The 20038-nt window shown below is 44.6% G+C and overlaps 1 protein-coding gene across 1 annotated transcript; it reads right to left on the minus strand.

Annotated features, from left to right (window-relative positions):
- Positions 1-1828: 1828 nt before the first annotated feature.
- Positions 1829-19468, minus strand: LOC146355480 (vomeronasal type-2 receptor 26-like). The gene is made up of 4 exons (XM_084832562.1): positions 19273-19468; positions 4955-5246; positions 3476-3534; positions 1829-2291 (listed from the first exon to the last, which is right to left on the minus strand). Exons 2-4 carry the CDS (start codon positions 5234-5236, stop codon positions 2147-2149), a joined length of 486 nt encoding a protein of 161 aa, XP_084688688.1. The 5' UTR covers positions 5237-5246; positions 19273-19468; the 3' UTR covers positions 1829-2146.
- Positions 19469-20038: the final 570 nt, after the last annotated feature.

Raw genomic sequence — 20038 nt, forward strand, 5'->3', positions numbered from 1 at the left:
CCACTGCCTTTGCCTTCAGCCCCACCCACCACTGCAATATGGCCCCCTAGAGCTTCTCTGAAACTGAATTTGGCCCTTCGGCTGAAAGAGGTTCCCCACATGTGCACTCTACCCTTTCAATGCATAAAGTAATGGGACAGGAAACTCTGTGAGACATACCTGTGAGTAGACCTGGCTAGGATTGCTAGATATTAAATGAAAAAAGGAAATGAGTGGTTTTTCCTACCTGGTTAAACGTTCTGGGCCACATAATGGCATTCTGATCAATGGTGAACTTGATCTGTGAGGAGGCCTGTCTCTCTATACTGCCAACATTCACTCCAGCAGTGGACTTGTTGGGAAACACCACCCAGTTTATAATAGCAAAATCGGCTGACAGATCCCTGTTTTCATCCAAATAAGCTCCATCCATGGCAGTGTTGTAAAGCAGGAAGCTCCTCAGGAAAGGGTGAAACTAGAATGACAAAAAATAAGGGTCAGGAACATGTTGTTGCATCGCAATTCCCATCAGCTCCAGCTTCCATAACTTATAGTGAGGGATGATGGGAGTTACAGACTAACAACATCTGCAAAGCCACATGTTCCCCAACTCTGTCATGGAAAAGCACATGCATTTAGGAAGCACGAAATCCTGCTGTACATCTCAGCCTTGCCCATTTGGAGGTCTAATCTCAAGTCTACCAATTCTTCCATGCATCTTCACTTGCACAAATTAAGCATATTACGCCCACAAATTAAGTAAATTACAGCTGAAATTTGTGCAAATTAAGCAAATCATGACCAAAATAGGCATAAGTAGTGATTTTAGGGGGGGGAGGAATCTGCGAAGTAGCCCAACTCATATGGATCAGGCCAGCTTGTGGATCAGCGAGCCAGAGTCCAGGAGGCCAAGCTCCTGAAAGCTCAGCAAACTTCACCCTCCCAGACAGATTCCTCCAACATCCCTACATATAAGCCTCATTCTGCATCCCAAAGAGAATTCTGACACCAGGAGCTGGTCCTATTATTAGGAAAAGTGGGGTAAGTCTCTAAACCCAACAAGGCAGTGATCTGTCAATGACAAACAGACCACATTTGTATCTCCAGCCCCACATTTCTATCATCCCATCCAGTACAAAAACCAGAGTGTGTCCTGCTATATAAGTAAGGCTGGTATCATTTGGGACAGCGCCATGAAGCCCTGAGCCACTCCCAAGAGGCCACCCTGTCCAAAATGTAGAAGTGATCTGACACAATCCAACAACACCACATCTGAGACCACATCAGCTAGCTCAGGGAGTCCGATTGTTAGGCCAAAATCCTCATTCTTTCCCAGTTGCCTTTTCCCATTCTGTTGGCCAACTCAAAACTGGATTGCTCATTGGGGCATCTGACAGACCACAGCAATTCTGCCACCCCTGCCACTCCCCCATCCCTCCCTAACATTGAGCAGTTAATGGTGATTTGCAGTGGAACTCTCTGTGAAGGAGAAGGAATACCTGCCAAGACTGTACCCTTTGAAGTTCCAGCCTGTTTCCACCCACCATCCCCATCTGATTCACTTGGGACGAGTATGCGGCATGTAAGGTCTGTGCCACAGCCTGGATGGAATTGGAAATACTGTAGGTGTCTTGAGACAGGATACTTTCAATCACATCCTGGGGCAGGTTCTCCCAGTTCTCTTTTTCTCTGCATCTTTCCCAGACTTTCACAGACAACACATGCCTTGAATAGAAGCAATGAAATGCTTTCTTCCCAAACTGCTTGATAGCCAAGCGGAAAGGGTCAAAATTATCATATTGTGCCCTTCTGCTTGTTTTCATTAAGAAGGACAAAGAAACATGGGTGTGCTGGAGATCAACTATATTGTAAAACATTCTCACACTGAGGTCCTGCAAAGCTGTTGTAATACAAACTTTCCCCACCGTTGATTTTTTTATCTTTTCAATGTTTCGCATTATTACTGCTAGAGTTAAGATGGCATTGGAGTCCGCTTGACAAACAACTACATTAACTTGAGTGTCCACCAAATACAATATCAGGTTGACAGGCCTTTCCCGTTTCAGTGTCTCTGGGATCCTTTGTGAATAGGCAATGCAAATACCATTGTTTATGGCCACTGGTGTGAAGGTGCTCATGAACCTTTCTCCACTGTCATTGTCTGGAGCTATGAGACCAATCCATGTCCATCTGAAATGCAGGAGCAGTTTGACAATCCCCAGGTAATTTGGTTCTGGTTTGGGGACCATCCGGTAGATAAAAGGGAACTGATGTTTATCCTTAGGAACTTGACTAACAAAACCAAAACTGACCTAGGAAAGAGTGAAAGGCATTAGTGCTTTGACTTGCTTTTAAGGACAAAACTCAGTTGTTTGTTAACCTAAAATATTAGTAACAGCCATCCAGTGCCACTCTTCAATATGATAAAAAAATAAACCTTACTGCATTTCAGAAGGTTTATTTCTCTCATCTTACAAGCCATTTCCAGGCCTGTTTTATAGTATTTAGCCCACACATCAGTTTCTCATTAAAACCTTTTCCCCATGTCTATTACCTCTGCACAATCAACCCATCCCATCTGCCCTTTTCTCTCTGAGCTACTATATTGGATAAGTCTGTTATGTACACAAGATTACACCTTCCACATGAAAAGGAGAAATGACATTTTTAATGTAATTCATATGAGGTTTTAGCATTTTGTTTTACATAAGGTTTTAATATTTTAACATTTCCAACTGACATATTCATGATCATAACTTTTGCAGCCCACTGAGACCCAGTCTCAGTGCAGAGGCCTTCCCTGCTTCCCTCTGACCTATATTAGAGGTGGGGAACCATTTTCATCCATACTCAGAAGTATGCAGGATAAGGCTTCTGCATGTCTGCTCAGAAGTAAGCAGGCATAAATCACCCAGGAGCACTTTCAAATACCATCCCAAATAAAATTCTCTTTATGTCTACTCATCTGCAGGATAACCCTCAGTAGTAAGGAGGACTGAATCAATGCAGCTTCCTCCCCAGTCCTTGCTGCCCCTGCCCTTCTTGCAAAGTATGAATGTAACAAGTATTGTTGATACGAATTCATGCTTTTCATAGGAGTGTTCTGCATTAGAAGCTCTGTGCACTAACAGTTAAGTACAGAGTGATTAGTTCTATATGCTAGGAGCTCACTTGAAGAGAAGACATGTGTTCCTGGAACTTGCCACAGGTAGGTTGGATACTTCTTGGAAGTGAAAAGCTCCTTAACTCATGAGGGATAGACCTTCACAAGGGTGCTTCTGGAGTTAGCTGTAAGCCTGATTGCATGAGGGAGAGGTCCTCCTGAAGTCATGAGTAGGAGCTATGACTGAGGTCAAAAAGTCAAGCTACGCAGATGGAGGTCTAAGGTAAGGACCTAGAGCCAATCTTGGATAGGAAGTTATAAATAATAGTCAGACGTTGGCCTGGTTGAGCAGTGAAATCCTTGAGGAACGAGAAGCCCACCAAACATGCTTACCTAAGCTCTGCCAAGCATGCCCGCCAGATAGGTAGATATAAGATCTTAATGGTGATTGCCTGGTTGAGAGGAATGGAACATTAATTTGAATGAGAAATATGCCGGCCACTATTTCTGTTATGGTTCTAATCATCCTAATATGATTGTATGTCATTGTTGCTTATGTGTTGCTTATTTCATCTTTGCAATGTTTTGTTCTCTAATATTGTTTGAGCAATATACACATGTATGTATATATGTATGTATGTATGAATGTATATTTATATGTATACACACACATGCATGCGCGCGCACACACACACACATACATACACACACCAATTTGTATTATCTGGCTTGAGAGGTGACTCAGGGACCACAACCCAAAAATTTATTCTTGAATTGCAGAACACCCAGGTGAGATGTATCAATCTGTTGCTTAGTGGGGTCTGTCCATTGTTTTCTCTCTTGTCAGGTGAGTCACAGACACACCTGTTCAGGTCAGAGAAAAAAGCTAGTCAGAATGGAGGGGGAATGTTTGTCTCACCCTGAAGGGCTGCTGATGGGAAATAAAAGCAGCTTCCCAATGAGTGCTGAGAATGGGGGCCTTTTTCAGTGCCCAGTAGGGAAATTTATGAGGAAAGTGTTCTGGTAGCAAAACAAACAAACCATCAGAAAGAAAAGGAAAAGAAAAAGAAAGAAAACAACCATGGAAATATGAGGGAAAATTAGGGGAGGGGAGAAATGACAGATCTTAGGTAAGAGGGTGCAGGGTTTTAAGAGGGACCATGACCACCAGTAAAAGGCTTTGCGACCATGTCGCAAAGTATGACTGTAATGTGCATGGTCGATAAGAATTCATAAGAGTGCTACTAATAATAATCAGTGCATGCTAACTGCAAGTGATTAGTAATAGAGTAGTAATATCTTCTGCACAGTGTTACATAGTTTCCCCCTCTATCCCCAGCAGAGGCCACCAGTGAGTCTTTGTTCTAGGATGGAAGGAGAGGAGAGGGAATTTTACATTGCTTGTAAAAGCCAAAAAAAGATCTGCATTACAAAAGAAGTGGACTCTCTGATCCACAAAAGCATATGCCATAATAAATCTTATGTGCAGAATGGAGAACACATTGCAACAAGTTGCTGTCATGGCCATTCCAGAGAATATGCGCCTCGATGCCCATTGAAAAGCTAATCATGACCACAATGGGATATTGGTGTCATTGGCTTAATCTGAATTCAGATCAATATCATGAACTGAAAGCTCGCTGCACACTCTGTATCTTTCCAAAAAGACACAAAACCCCCATTTGAAGCTGACAGAAGAACCCGTTTACTCTAGGGAACAACAGACCTCTCCCAAACCATATTCTCAAACTTTCAGAAGCACTGCCTTTCTGCAGCCTTACTTGGTGACATCCACCCAAGTGCTTCGGGACTTCTCTAGAAAATTGCCAAGTAGGAGAAGACTCAGTCTACATCCCTCACCCCCATTCATACCTGTGGGATTTTGTAGATGCCCAGCATGGTTGAAATTTGCTTGGAGAGTTCAGAGTCGGCCCCTTCAAGTACTGCCAAGAGGTTATTCTGTCTTCCACAGCTGTAGTTTGGAACATGCTGCTGCCCAACAGATAGCAGGTCTACCATGGCCTCATAAGTTATTCTTCCACGGAAATAGTTCTCATAGATGTTGTATCCCAGGGTGATATTGGGCAAGAGCCTCGGATTCCGGTTGATCTCATGAATGGTAAACAAGAAGGGAAGGATGTGCCAGTACCTCATACCTCCGGCACTTCAACAGAAATAGATGTCATGAGATTTTCATCCTTTATTCCATGAAAACATATCAAATTCCTGCAACATTTATTAAAATTCAAATATCTTAGAACTACACTCTCATTCAACTGCTGCTAATGGGAGCTTTCTTCCAATGAAAATAGCAGGGTTAGGGGACCAACTTTTGTCAAAACCATGGTAGGGAGGGAAAGGGTTAAACTCCCTTCTCCAGCCCTAGGAGTTTTGAGCCTAATTACCCACCCTCCCCAGGATCTAATTCTTTGCTTGTTTTTAAACTGAACCCATCAAATGGAAAAACACATTTTATGTCACATTTAGGTTAGCCATCATGCTAATTCGAAGTGAGAACAGAAAGCATCAGAGCTGATCCCGGGTTTATTGCTGCTGTCATAAGCACTGTCAAGAGAATTCAGTAAACAACAAAAAAAAAGGTTTAAGATTATGTGTTTAGGCTTTCCATGTTAGCTAAGCTCCAAAAAGCCAGGAAATGATGGCTGATAAGCACCATGCATAAACATGTTTGGCAGTCTTCTCATTCTGACCAGATCTCTCTTCTCAACCAAGTCAAAAAACTTGGATGTTGATAGCACTCTACCTAACAGCAGCTCTTAAATAAATATCAAGGCAGATGGACTCAAACAGGAGCTTCAGATCTAGTTGCAGTTCCTTCACCTAACCTGAGGAGGACTTCTCCTAATTCGAGGAGGACACAGCCAGGCTTTTCAGAAGCAAACTTTCTCCCCTTCCTAAGTTAAGGAGCTGTTTGCTTCCAAGAAATAACTAATGCAACTGCAGCAAGCTCCCCTGACCCAGTTCCAAGAATACATTTTGCACTCAAAGCTAGCACATAGCTTAAATAGCTTAGAATCACTCCTATAAAATACAATTAAAATAAAATAAATAAAATAATAAAATAATAATAATAAAAATAATAAAAATAAATAAATAAAAATAAATAATAAATAATAATAAAAATAATAATAAATAATAAAATAAAATAAATAAAATAATAACTCCTATAAAATACAATTAAAATACAATAAAATACAATTAAAATACTCCTATAACATAGCTTAGAATCACTCCTATAAAATACAATTCAATAAACAAACAAGCAAGCAAGCAAAAACCTTTTGATTTAACATGTTCTGTTCAGGGCTTTCCATGTTCACCCAAGCTCCAAACACTGGGAAATTACAGTCGTTAAAGGCCACACCCTTAACAGATGAGCTATTTAGACAGTATGCATATGGCGTGGTATCCTATGCTGTGGTTAGTTCCAGCTCCACCACTACCTTGGAGCTAGAGGGCTGTCAGCGGCAGGGTGTTCACAGGAATAGCTACATGGCACCTATGCAGCTGAAGCTACCATTCCACATTACAAATGCCCAACTGGCAACCAAACCACTCACACAAAATGATAGAGTTGGAAGGGACCTTGAAGATCAACCAGTCCACCCCCCTGCTTAGTACAGGATAAAGCATTCCTCTTTGCTCCTCCTGCAGATCTCCCCCATGGGTTTTTGGTTAGTTTTGTAATCCTGAAAGAAAAATCCGGTATAGTAGGGTAATATATCCTCATGGAATGGAATGAATGAACGACCTGAAAAAGAGTGTCTTACTTTTCAGTATTTTTTTGAGTTCATGGCACTGGAAGGATCCAAACTTTGAACTTCATAAGTTAGTGAACTGCATCCTATAATTCTATGCACACCTACACAAATGGAAGCCATACGTAAGGCCTGAGGTTAGGGCAGAGAAGCCGCTCATAGTACTGCAGTGTTAGTTTGTGTCATTGGCCACTTAGTAAAAAGCCTTGCCGTTGATTTGAGCCATTAGGCAAGGCAATGTATATAAAGGACGTCGAATCATTCCACATGCTTTATATAAATAGTAAATATTTATCTTCCTAAACTCCCACTGTAATCTTAATCTCCATCATAATATCACCCTTGTGGGGTGGGCACAGAGGACCTTGTGGAATGGATTACAGAGCTTGGAGAGGAACAAATTCCATGAGAAGATATGAGAAAGGAATGAGCAGGACATCAAAACTGTTTTCTAGTCTTAAATATGTTGCTTCTCTTAAAAACAACAACAACATGTTTGGGGGCTGAGAACCTTGAAAAGACGGTACACTCCCCGAGCGGAGAACCTATTCCACAAAGTATTGTGGTGACTCATTTAGGGGGATATTCCATTCCATTCATGTTCAAATGTCTTAAAGAACCATGGTTTGCATCTTTGTGAATCAGGCCCAGGCACAGAGCAATTGCTGCAACGCAGCTCCAAATCTAGAGGGCACAACAGTGCGCAACGGTGCACTATGCATGATGTTGTGCTGGCAGGAGCACAACATCAGCCCTTGTCCTGTCCATTCTCTCACTTAGAGTGCAACGTTATACATTTCTCCGCAGAAGTAAGACTCGTTCAATTTGCTTTGGCTTATTCGCAGGCAAGTGGGTATAGTATTGCAAAATCAATTGGCTAAAAAAAAATAAAAATGCTTTAAATGCTTTAACTGTGGCAGGGGGTGAACTAGATGACCTTCAAGGTATCTTCCAACTCTTTCATTCTCCGTGGATGGTATTTATTGCCAGTCGGGTATCTGTAATGGTAGCTTCAGCTGCACAGACTCCATGTCTCTATTCCAGTGAACAGGCAAATCTGGGACTTAAAGGTCCACCACTCTGCCACTGACAGCCATCCAGCTCCAAGACAGTGGTGAAGCTGGAACTAACCACAGCATAGGATGCCATCCCATGTGCATATTGCTGAAATGATCCTTTAAGGCAACTCTCAAGGGTGTGGCCCTTAACAGTCACAATTTCCTGGCATTCTTTTCATCCTGCTCTTCATCCAAAATAGGTTCTCTGAGCGGCTTACTCTCAATCAGAAAAAGAAAAAGAAAAAAGACATTCCCTGCTTGTAGACTTACAATCTGAAAAGACATGAAAGACGAGGTCTGGACAAGGAAAAAAATTAAGGAGACTGTCAGTCAGCCTGGTGGAATGGCCCTGTTCCCCTCTCATCTCCCTCATCTCTCTTTGTAATCCGCTATTGTGGGCTCCTTCACAAGGAGCTTTTACCCTGGGATTGAGATCGCTCCATCACAGAAGTTTGCAGGCTCTTTAGATGACAATGTGACACTCCAGGGAGTCTCCTACACTAAAGGCCCTTTGTTCCACTTTTAAATAGATTGCAGATAATGAGCTGTCAAATTACCCCATTGTGTTCTGCTTGAGTTCCCTCCTTGAAAAGAGGAAAAGCAGCAAGAAGAGGAGCGAGATCAATGAAAGACAATGGAAGATTCAGGATGTTTCTAAATTAAGCAAACCCCCGGCAAAAATCCACATCCTTTCTGGAGCTTCCTGCTTTCGGTTTCTTTGTGGGATTAGGAAGGGCTTCTTTACATGGCACCCATGTGGTTTGAACTGAGGGAGTCCCTTCCTCCATCCCTGGCATGTGTGCAAAGGAGTGGGGGGGGGGCGTTACCGGGACAGAAAGATACTGAACCCAAATTAGCATGCAATGCCTCCAGTCCATCAGGACCCCAATCCCTGGAAGCAGGAGAAGAAGGAACAGTGAGCAACTTATAAAATGAGAACTAAGATTAATTCAACAGGAAAGGGGAATGTGTGCGGATGAAGGGAAGGGAGTCCAAGAGTGATACGTTCCCAAAAGGTAGGTTAGTTCTTAAAATAAAACCTGGCCCTAGCTGTGCAGTCCAGGACTCTGAAGCGATTGAAAGCCTCCTTTGCTGACGATTGGCTGTCAAGCATCCACTGACTGGCAACTGGCGGAAGGGCCCCATCTTCCACCACAAGCTCTGCGTCCTTCTCTCCCCTCTGAAAGCATCTGCCCACAGTGGCTCACCGGAGTCGAGAAAGGCTGAGCTGCTGCCATGGCTGCCTGCCTCACACCACCTTCTATGCTCCCTCCCACCTTGCGGATTCAACCTTATGGACACCATACACTCCACTCGGTGAAAAGTCGCCCTTGTTAAAAATCCTACAAATACCTTATACAGCTTCTAGGGGCACCGCACCTACTGCACATTCTTCCTTACCTAAGATGGCAAAATGTTTTCTAAAAGATGCTGTACAGATGGGAGAGTTGTTACCACAAAGTGAATCCCATGTAAGACTCTGGGGGGAAATACCAAGACAATATGTGTCTAACTGCTGGAGGTCACTTATATTTAAACTTGAATCAATAAGAAATTCTTAACTGTTCTACCTCAAAATGGCCATGGATCATTCTCAAGCAGACCTCTCCTAGGCTGAATCTATACTTATGGTTTTTCACCTTTCCAAAGAGTTTCCACTCCCTTCTGTGCACATGACATTATTCAAGCTGTTTTGTTTTGGAGCCACCATTTTCCTCTGACCTGTTACCCTATTCATTTTCCTGAAATACCATAATCTACAGCTAGATTTCTATTCATGTGGTCCAATGTTTTGCTTTGAGTGTATTTAATCCAGTCCGTGTTTTCCAGTCCTCCATTAGCAAACTCCTGGGCTGCCTGAGCCTGCATCTTTTCAAGGAGGGAGGGGAATCCCATTGAAAGCAAATTCCTGTCAAGGTTTCTTTCTGATTTGGAGGTGGCCTAGACTGCCTTTCCCACCCAAGCTTTCTGAAAGCAACTCCTTAAAAAAAAAAAAAACTCTCTTAACGATGGCCATGCCAAGCTCTGCACGATGAATTGCATTAAGGGCACAATCCTATGCATCTTTAGACAGAAAAATGTCCTACAACTCCCAGCATTCCCTAGCCAGCCATGCTTTTTCTGTCTGAACATGCATAGGGTTGTGCCCTAAATAGTCAGTGCAATCCCAACTTTGAAGGCTTTCTCCTGCTTGGCTGAAAAGAGAGACTCCCCCATCCAAGCAGGGAAGCAGTGTGTAGGGAGTTGGACTGGTTAAAATGAGGATCCATCAAATCAAAAAGGGATCTTCATGATTTCATATGATTTTTAAAGGGGAGACCAATAAAACCACCATCCATTCACAGAGCACATCTGCCTCCATGGACTGAAGCAGAAAAATCATGGATCTGCCATTCCTGGGTGCAGCCACTGTGGAAAAACCTGGATTTGAGGCAGGGATCCTTAGGGATCCTCCTGATTTTTACAGGAAAGAAACCCCCAAACACCGTCATATCACAGAGCACATCTATCAAGCCCACAGATGGTGATAAAAAAACTAGATTTAGGGGTTCATGCTGCCATTATGTTATAAAGCCAAGGATAAGATGTCCAATTCAATACGGATGCTCTGAAATTTTACATTGGGTCCATCCTGCCCAACACACCCCCTCCAATCAAAGCACAGAACTCATCTTTGTCCAAGTATGCACACTAAGCATCCCAGATCTGCTGCTTCCCAGCAGATCCATCCCACATCTTCTGCTTCACCACAAATGGGGTGGAAATCATTATGAAATCAAGAGGATCCCTGCCTTGGATCCCTGCTTTTGTGCTGTGGCTGTGCCCATGAGTGGCACATCTGTGATTTTTCTGGTTCACCCCATGGAGGCATATGTTCTCTGTAATTGGATGGTGGTTTGGGAGGGGGTCTCCACTTTAAAAATCATATGAAGTAAGAGAATCCCTTTTTGATTTCATGGATCCTTGTTTTACCTTCTTCCCAATGTGTTTACTCCAAGTGCTTACAGCCAATGTGTTCACTCAGAAGTAAGCAGTGCTGTGTTCAGTGGGATCTCAGAGAAGCCTTGTGGAATTTACAGCTCAAGCCTGTGCATGTCTACTCAAAAGTAAGACATATTGATTTTGATGAGAGTTATTCTCAGGTAAGTGTGCGTAAGAATGAAGGCAAAAATGCTATCAGTGGGCATTTTTTCTCCATGCAGGAAACCTCCCAACAATCAACCTTAATGCCCATGAAAGGAACTGGAGCCCTTTCATGGAATTCCAGGAACTGCCTTCTTGGCCACCTCGGCCAAGGAAACCCAAAGCAGAAGCAATATTGTCAAGTTCCATTCCAGGGATGCATCACTGGGTCCCGCATGCACAGACACATGCACAGACACAGGAATAAACACACACACACAGACAAACACACACAGAGAGACAAACACACATGCGAAAAAAGGGAAGATTGACAGCTAAAAGGAAAACCACGTTTAGATTCTGATAATCATATTATGCACAAAATACAGCACATGGACAGAGCACTCTCTCCAAAGTTTCTACAACGTTTCAGAGAGTTAAGCTGGCAGAAAAAGACACAAAAAAATCAATGGGGCCAGGTGACACAGGCATCAAACAGTTAATGTTGAGGTCCTTAGAACAAGGAAGGAGGGAGGGAGGGAAGGAGGGGAATTGGGAGAACAAGAAAGAAGAGATTGCTCCTCTACTGTGAACCACCCTCTTTTACCGCAGTAAAGACTCTCTGATTGAACAGTATGAATCAAGGTTACAGTTTTGCGGAAGTACTGAAACAGGGAAACGGACTGAGTGTGAATTTTCATGTTGCAATATGATTAGATTAAGAGCGATATTCTACTGGCTTCATTGAGATTACGTGCTAAGTGTAGATTGCCCCTTATATGGCCGAGTTTCAGCTTGCTCTGTTTAGCCATAATACCGAAGGCTCTTTTTTCTTCCTGCTCAATATGCCACATTCATGCATCCTGGAGTGGCCTGCTTCCACTTGCTTGTGAAACAGATGCCTCAGTAAACCTACAGGAACATTTTCCTTCATTTAAATATTAGGAGAATGTTACAGCACATCTCTACCAACATGTTATGGATCTCCTCTTTTTTCCCAGCAGACCAGCAACTGCAGATGTTATCATTCCCACTAATAGCAAATTCAGGTGGTGAGTGATGGCAGACATAGAGCTAAAATGGATCCACTGAGAAACAAGGGGGAGGGGGAGGTTACTTGGAGAAACCCCAAAGTCTGCAAAAGTACAACACAGGTTTTTTTAAAAAAAAAACCCTAAAGGACAACCCCTTAAAACACACACACACAAACACAGAGTGCAGTGATGACTGATCAAGAGTGTCCGTTGGAAAAGCAAAAGGGCAATGGATGGGGGAAAGTGAATGGAATATCCAGGAGGAGAGCCAGGCTGTCTGGCACCCTGAGCAGGAGAACTCCTGTTCCAAAGTGAACACACATTGCAATAAGATTATAAGAAGAGCCCTGCTGGATCAGACCAAGGGTCCATCTAGCCCAGCATTCTGTTCACACAGTGGCTAACCAGCTGCCCACGGGAAACCCACAAGCAGGACATGAGCACAACAGCACCCTCCCACCCACATTCCCCAGCAACTGGTGTACATAGGCATACTGCCTCTGATACTGGAGGTAGCACATCACCACCAGAACTAGTAGCCATTAATAGCCTTCTTCTCCATGAATGTGTCCAATCCGCTTTTAAACCATCCAAATTGGTGACCATCATGACATCCTGTGGTAGTGAATTCCATAGTTTAACTATGCACTGTGTGAAGAAGTATCTCCTTTTATCTGTCCTGAATCTCCCACCAATCAGCTTCATGGGAAGACCCTGGGTTTAGTATTTTGAGAGAGGGAGAACAATGTCTCCCTGTCCACATTCTCCACGCTATGCATAATGTTGTACACCTCTATCATGTCTCTCCTTACTTGCCTTTTTCTCAAGCTAAACAATCCCAACTGTTGTAACCTTCCCTCATAGGGGAGATGCTCCAGCCACTTGAACATGTTTGTTGGCCTTTTCTGCACTTCTTCCAGCTCTACAATATCCTGTTTTAGGTGTGGTGACCAGAATAGTACAGCGTATTCAAAGAGTGGTCACACCATATATTTGTATTGGCAGTGCTGTTGTATGTCCCAAATGTGGTTCTCATTTATAATCATTCATTGGTGGTAACCTACCATTGTGATGTCATCTTAAAACACTTGTTTTCTCATGCTCATGTTAAGAGAGAGAACAGCACAGACTCTAGTAGGATGCTAAAGACCAACCAAAGTATGTTATTGCATATGTTTCTATGGACCAGAGGCCAGTTCATCAGATGCTTTTGCCAACACCTTCGCTGTTTTTGCTGCCTCCAGAAGCAATCTTTCAAAAAGATTTAAAAATAATATCCAGTTCAGCTAAACCCTCTATTGTTCTTATTGAGGGGTAGATCAAAGAGTTAATTCAAGACAAGCAACAGGATATGTTTTCATTATCATCACAATTCTTTACCCTCAACATTGGCGGCAAGGAAAGGGTCAGAAGATGAAATAATGGCTTGGGAAAAATATGAGAAATTACTCCTATGGCAAAATGAAGACATTATATTAATGTGTAGGGGGGGAGAGACACACAAATGTGGCATGTTTCTTAATTACTGCATGCCTTTTATTAAATTTTGTATAGCCAACTCTGCCCAAATATACAAATACATTTCAGAATGTTAAAATACCTCTTCGTTATAAAAAAAACTCAAATAAATTGATTATATCATTTGCTTATTTGATTTTCAGTATCTCAGAGGATATTTAAAATAAAAAAGAATAATTAGGAGAATGTTTATTAATTTCACGATGGAGGCCTGACAGAAAAACACACACACACGTGCTTTTCAAACTCACTTAATCATAGCACCATCATGACTACAGGAACAAAATGCTGCCTGATGACAAACCTTTTTACTCTGGAACAAGCACTATTTTATTGTGGAGAAGATGAATACATTCTAAATTTAAAATACTAAATAAGCCTCTGTAACTATGTACATGGCGAGTTGACTACAGCCCCCTGACTAAAACATGCTTGTCAAAATAAGAAAGAGTGCTGTGGTTCATGTCAGCTCAGGTGCCTGTGCCAGGCCTGTTTGCTGCCGCACCCATCATCCTCTCTTCTCTGGGCAGTTGTCTGAGGTGCCCCTAGGCTGCAGGGCCCCAGACTCTGGCCCCAGGGTCCAGCCCTAACTGTACCACTGCTGGCAGCTGCCCAAGGATCTCTGGTGCTGGCTCTCACACTGACTGAAGAGCTCAAAATGAACCACACCAGCTGGAGGGCTTGACGGGGCAGGCTGTGCACTAACTAGATGGTGCCTGAGCATTTCTGCATCCTCCCCAGGAGTTTTTTTTTTTTTTTCCTGAAGCAAAATGCGCCAAAATAGAGACATGATTTACATGACTTGCCAAGGGCAGCTTCCACCAGGAGAGAGCCACTGTCCCTGCTAAGAAGGGACACCCGGAAATTGTGAATTTGGAGTCAGGCATCTCATCACTTACAAGGTAAAACTGTGACCAGGAGGCTTAAAAAAGACAAATGGTCCAGTTATAGTATGGGTTGTCGAGATAATTCCACTGATTAGGTAGTCTCCTCCCCTGTAATAATTAAAGGATGTTTTCCAGTCACTTCTCGCATTCAATGGGCATTTCATCTTTCTCATTCCCCAGACAGTGCAGGGCAGCAGCGGCAGAAGCAGAATTAGCAGCAGCCACCGCATCATGCTGGAGATTCTCTCTGCCTCTCCCTTTCCTACACACTCACATACACACTTGTGACTAGTCTCAGACACAGCGAGCTCAAAGCCGGAGCCTTTCGCAAGAGCACATCTGCAGAGACTTGTACTGGGCTGGTAAAGATGGAGCCCAGCCACAGCTTCAGATCTGAAGGGGATGATCTTAAACCTCACACTGGCACAGTCCCTGCCTTCCCTAAATCTCACCACAGGCTCTCAGTGGCTCAGGGGGTATTATTTATGCACCAGCTGTTCAGGTTTTATATATGGGAAGTTACCAAGAGATGTTCTTGGGTTGAGGTTTCTTCCATCAGTTTCAGAAGTCATCTTGGGGCAGAGGGATCCCTTGAGCTTTGGTCAGAAAGAAAATAAATCACCATGATTTTCATAATTATAAGGGAGCAAGGCCCACTCCTGCAATGTCATTAACTCTCTGTGTGGCTCTGTGTGCAGGCGTACAGCTGGAGAAAGCATGTTGGTGTGACTCAGTAATGTCGCTGCATTTCATGGGTCACTGCGGGAGCAGTTCAGCAAAGTTCAACTGACCTTTAGTGTAGAAACATATCCTTGATGTGTTAAAGGTTACAGTTGTTGTTGTTTAGTTGTTAAGTCATGTCCAACTCTTCATAACCCCATGGACCATACCATGCCAGGCCTTCCTGTCCTCCGCTCTCTCCTGGAGTGTGCTCAAGTCCATATTCATCGCATTGGTGAGGCTATCTAGCCATCTCATCCTCTGCCGTCCCCTTCTCCTTTTGCCTTCAATCATTCCCAGCATTAGGGTCTTTTCCAGTGAGTTTTCTCTTTGCATTAGGTGGGCAAAATATTTGAGCTTCTGCTTCAGTATCTGTCCTTCCAATGAGCAGTTGGGGTTGATTGCCTTTAGAATTGACTGATTTGACCTCCTTGCAGTCCAGGGGACTCGTGAGAGTCTTCTCCAGCACCACAGTTCGAAAGCATCAATTCCTTAGGCGCTCCGTTCCTCCCCCCCAGAATCCTGGCCAGCTGGCTCCACTCCGCAGGGATTCTCGGAGCCACCGGCCAGCTCTGCCAGCAGCCGGACATCCGGACGCTTGCTAGCAGGGACGCAAATGGCGGCGGCCGTAGCCGCTGCCGTTTGCATCCCTGCAGTCAGCCGTGATAGGCTACGTAAATATTTACATAGCCTATCACGGGTTTGTTTGTTTTTTAACTGGAAATGGCAGTGGAGGCAGTCGGTCGGAAGACTGGCCGCCGCAGCTGCCGCCGCCGAACCACCGCCGGAGCTGCCGCCGGAGCTGCCGCCGCAAGGAAGATCCGCCCAGGTAAGTCTCATCCTGGGGGGTGGCGGGGGGGTGGCAGACCATTCTGCCACCGATTTCGGGGGGCTGAATGCGCTGGCATTCGGCCTCCCCGAGATCTGGGGCGGAATTCTCTGACATCCCTAGAACGGTGACGATTTGATCTCTAGTTCCTCTGCCTCTTCGAAACCCAGCTTGTACATCCGGTAGTTCTCAGTTCACATACTGCTGAAGCCTAGCTTGTAGGATTTTTAGGGGTGTCAGAGAATTTCTCGCTGAAACTTCGGGGGGCCGAGTGCCAACGTATTTGGCCCCCCAAAGTAGTTTCGGGGAGAAATTCTCCGCCCCCCCGCTCCCCGCCCCCCCCCCGGGATGGGACTTACCTTTCCCGAATGTTGCTCCCAGTGGCGGGTCGCAGTGGCGGTATGGCAGGGCTTCGACAGGGGCGGGGGCGGCAGCCAGTCTTTCGACCAGCTGCCGCCGCCGCCATTCCAAGAAAAGTAAAAAAAAAAAAACACCCCTGTGATAGGCTACATGACGTTTAACGTAGCCTATCACAGCTAGATTTGTAAAGTTAGCCGTGATAGGCTACGTAAATCGTCACGTAGCCTATCACGGGTGACTTTAAAAAAAAAAAAAAGCGCGTATGGCTAATGGCGGCCCCCATAGGGAGCTGCCATTCGCATTCCTTATTTGGTCGCTGTAGTCTACGTAAAGATTACGTAGACGACGGCGAAAATAAGGGCAACGTTATTTGCGTTGCCCTTACTTTCGGCGTAGTCTACGTAAATCTTTACGTAGACTACAGCGACCAAATAAGGAACGCGAATGGCGGCTCCCTATGGGGGCCGTCATTTGCGTACGTGCTTTTTTTTTTGTTTAAAGTCACCCGTGATAGGCTACGTGATGATTAACGTAGCCTATCAGGGCTGACTTTGCAGATCTAGCCGTGATAGGCTACGTAAATCGTTACGTAGCCTATCACGGGGCCTTTTTTTTTTTTTACTTTTCTGTTGAAGTTCGCGGCCTGGGAGACGGGGCGCTTCTCCCCGGCCTGAATTTCGACTGGGGGCGAGGCAGGAAGCCTCCCCCCCGGCCTGAATTTCAGCCGGGTGAGGCGGGAAGACACCCCCCGCTCGCATGAACTTCAGGGGGAGAAGCGAAGCGCCCTAAGGATTTTGATCATCACCTTGCTGGCATGTGAAATGAGCAGAATTGTACGGTAATTTGAACACTCTTTGGCATTGCCCTTCTTTGGAATTGGAATGTAAACTGACCTTTTACAGTCTTGTGGCCACTGCTGAGTGTTCCAAATTTGTTGGCATATTGAGTGCAGCACTTTCACAGCATCATCTTTTCGGATTTTAAATAGCTCAGCTGGAATACTGTCATCTCCGCTAGCTTTGTTGTTACTAATACTTCCTAAGGCCCACTTGACTTCACTCTCTAGGATGTCAGGCTCAAGTTCAGTGACCACACTATCATGGCTATCAGGGACATTCAGATCTTTCCTGTATAGTTCATCTGTGTATTCTTTCCACCTCTTCTTAATCTCATCTGCTTCTGTTAGGTCCCCGCCTTCTTTGTCCTTTATCATGCCCGTCTTTGCACAAAACGTTCCCTTGAGATCTCTGATTTTCTTGAAGAGATTTCTAGTCTTTCCCATTGTATTGTTTTCCTCGATTTCTTTGCGTTGTTCATTTAAGAGGGCCTTCTTGTCTCTCCTTGCTATTCTCTGGAACTCTGCATTCAGTTGGGTATATCTTCCCCTTTCTCCCTTGCTTTTTGTTTCCCTTCTTACCTCAGCTACTTGTAAAGTCTCATCAGGCAGCCACTTTTCTTTCTTGCATTTCTTTTTCTTTGGGATGGATTGAGTTGCTGCCTCCTGAACAATGTTACGGACCTCCGTCCATAGTTCCTCAGGTACTCTGTCTATCAGGTCTAATCCCTGAAATCTATTCCTCACCTCCACTGTATATTCATAAGGGATATGATTGAGGTCATACCTGAATGGTTTAGTGGTTTTCCCTATTTACATAGCCTTTTACGGCAAAAAAAAAAAGGGAATGCAAATGGTGGCCACTACGCCATTTGCGCCCCTCCCTTTTGCGGTAATAGCCTACATAAATATTTACGTAGGCTATTACGGCCAAAAAAAAAAAAAAGGGAATGCAAATGGCGACCGCCATAGCCACCGCCATTTGTGTTCCCTTTTTTTTGCTGTGATAGGCTACGTAAATACTTACGCAGCCTATCATGGCTTCCGCAGGGACGCAAATGACGCAATCTATTTACGTAGCCTATCACAGCTATGGTGATGAAGCGAATGGCGGCCGCAGCCGCGGCCACCATTCGCAAGTCAGCGTGAACGGCAGCAGATAGGTGTCCTGTTTCGCGCACCTGTCACAGGGAGGGGGGCGGAGGGCTTCGTTCCAACACGGATTTCGGTGGGCCAAATGCACTGGCATTTGGCCTCCCCGAGATCTGTGGAGGAATTCTCTGACATCCCTGTAAGAAGCTCATGATCTGAGCCACAGTCAGCTCCAGGTCTTGTTTTTATTAATGACTGTGTAGAGCTTCTCCATCTTTGGCTGCAAAGGACATAATCAGTCTGATTTCGATATTGACCATCTGGTGATGTCCATGTGTGGAGTTGCCTCTTGTGCTGTTGGAAAAGAGTGTTTGCGATGATTAGCGTGTTCTCTTTGCAAAACTCTGTTAGCCTTTGTCCTGCTTCTTTTTGCACACCAAGGCCATGCTTGCCTGTTATCCTGGTGATTTCTTGACTTCCTGCTTTGGCATTCCAATCCCCTATGATGAAACAGACATCTTTTTTTGGTGTTAGTTCTAGAAGGTGTTGTAGGTCTTCATAGAACCGATCAGCCACAGCTTCTTCAGCCTCAGTGGTTGGGGCATAGACTTGAATTACTGTGATGTTGAATGGTTTGCCTTGGATTCGTACTGAGATCATTCTATGATAGTCACCTGAATTAAATTCGCCCATGCTTGTCCATTTTAGTTAGCTGATTCCCAAGATGTCGATATTCAATCTTGCCATCTCATGTTTGACCACCTTCAGCTTACCTTGTTTCACTGGTCTTACATTCCAGGTTCCTATATTGTTCTTTACATCATCGGATTTTCTTTTCACCCCATACACATCCACAGCTGAGTGTCCTTTCGGCTTTGGCCCAGCCACTTCACTCTTTCTGGCACTACTTGGAAATTCCCTCTGCTCTTCCTAGGGATGCACGAAAGTCACTTACCTGGTCTTGCAGCTTGCTTCGCGGTGGGGGGAGGCGCTTTGCTGCTCCCCCCGAAGTTCAGGCCGGGGGGGGAGGCTTCCCTCCTCGGCTGGCCGGAATTCAGGCCAGGGGGGAGGCTTCCCGCCTCGCCCAGCTGAAATTCAGGCTGGGGAGAAGCGCCCCATCTCCCCGGCCGCAAACTTCAAAAGAAAAAAAAAAACAAAAAACGCCCCTGTGATAGGCTACGTAACGATTAACGTAGCCTATCACGGCTAGATCTGCAAAGTCAGCCATGATAGGCTACGTTAATCGTCACATAGCCTATCACGGGTGACTTTGAAAAAAAAAAGCGTGTAAGCAAATGGTGGCCCCCATAGGGAGCCGCCATTCGCGTTCCTTATTTGGTCCCTGTAGTCTACGTAAAGATTTACGTAGACTACGGCGAAAATAAGGGCAACGCTATTTGCGTTGTCCTTATTTTCGCCGTAGTCTACGTAAATCTTTACGTAGACTACAGGGACCAAATAAGGAACGCGAATGGCTGCTCCCTATGGGGGCCGCCATTAGCCGTACGTGCTTTCTTTTTTTTTTTTTTTAAAGTCACCCATGATAGGATACGTGATGATTAACGTAGCCTATCATGGCTGACTTTGCATATCTAGCCGTGATAGGCTAAGTTAATCGTTACGTAGCCTATCACAGGGGCGTTTTTTGTTTTTTTTTTACTTTTCTTGTAATGGCGGTGGCGGCAGCCGTTCGAATGACCGGCTGCCGACCCCGTCCCTGA

This window comes from Heloderma suspectum, chromosome 2, assembly GCF_057233095.1.
Source record: "Heloderma suspectum isolate Gila_16-S chromosome 2, 16-S_ref, whole genome shotgun sequence".
NCBI lineage: Eukaryota > Metazoa > Chordata > Lepidosauria > Squamata > Helodermatidae > Heloderma > Heloderma suspectum.

Coding starts and splice junctions, on each gene's coding strand:
- LOC146355480 (XM_084832562.1), bottom strand. CDS start 5,236: ATGAGGTACTGGCACATCCTTCCCTTCTTGTTTACCATTCATGAGATC. Junction 3,535..4,954: donor GCATCTACAAAATCCCACAG/GTATGAATGGGG, acceptor CCTCTCAACCAG/GCAATCACCATTAAGATCTT. Junction 2,292..3,475: donor GCATGCTTGGCAGAGCTTAG/GTAAGCATGTTT, acceptor ACTCTTTCCTAG/GTCAGTTTTGGTTTTGTTAG.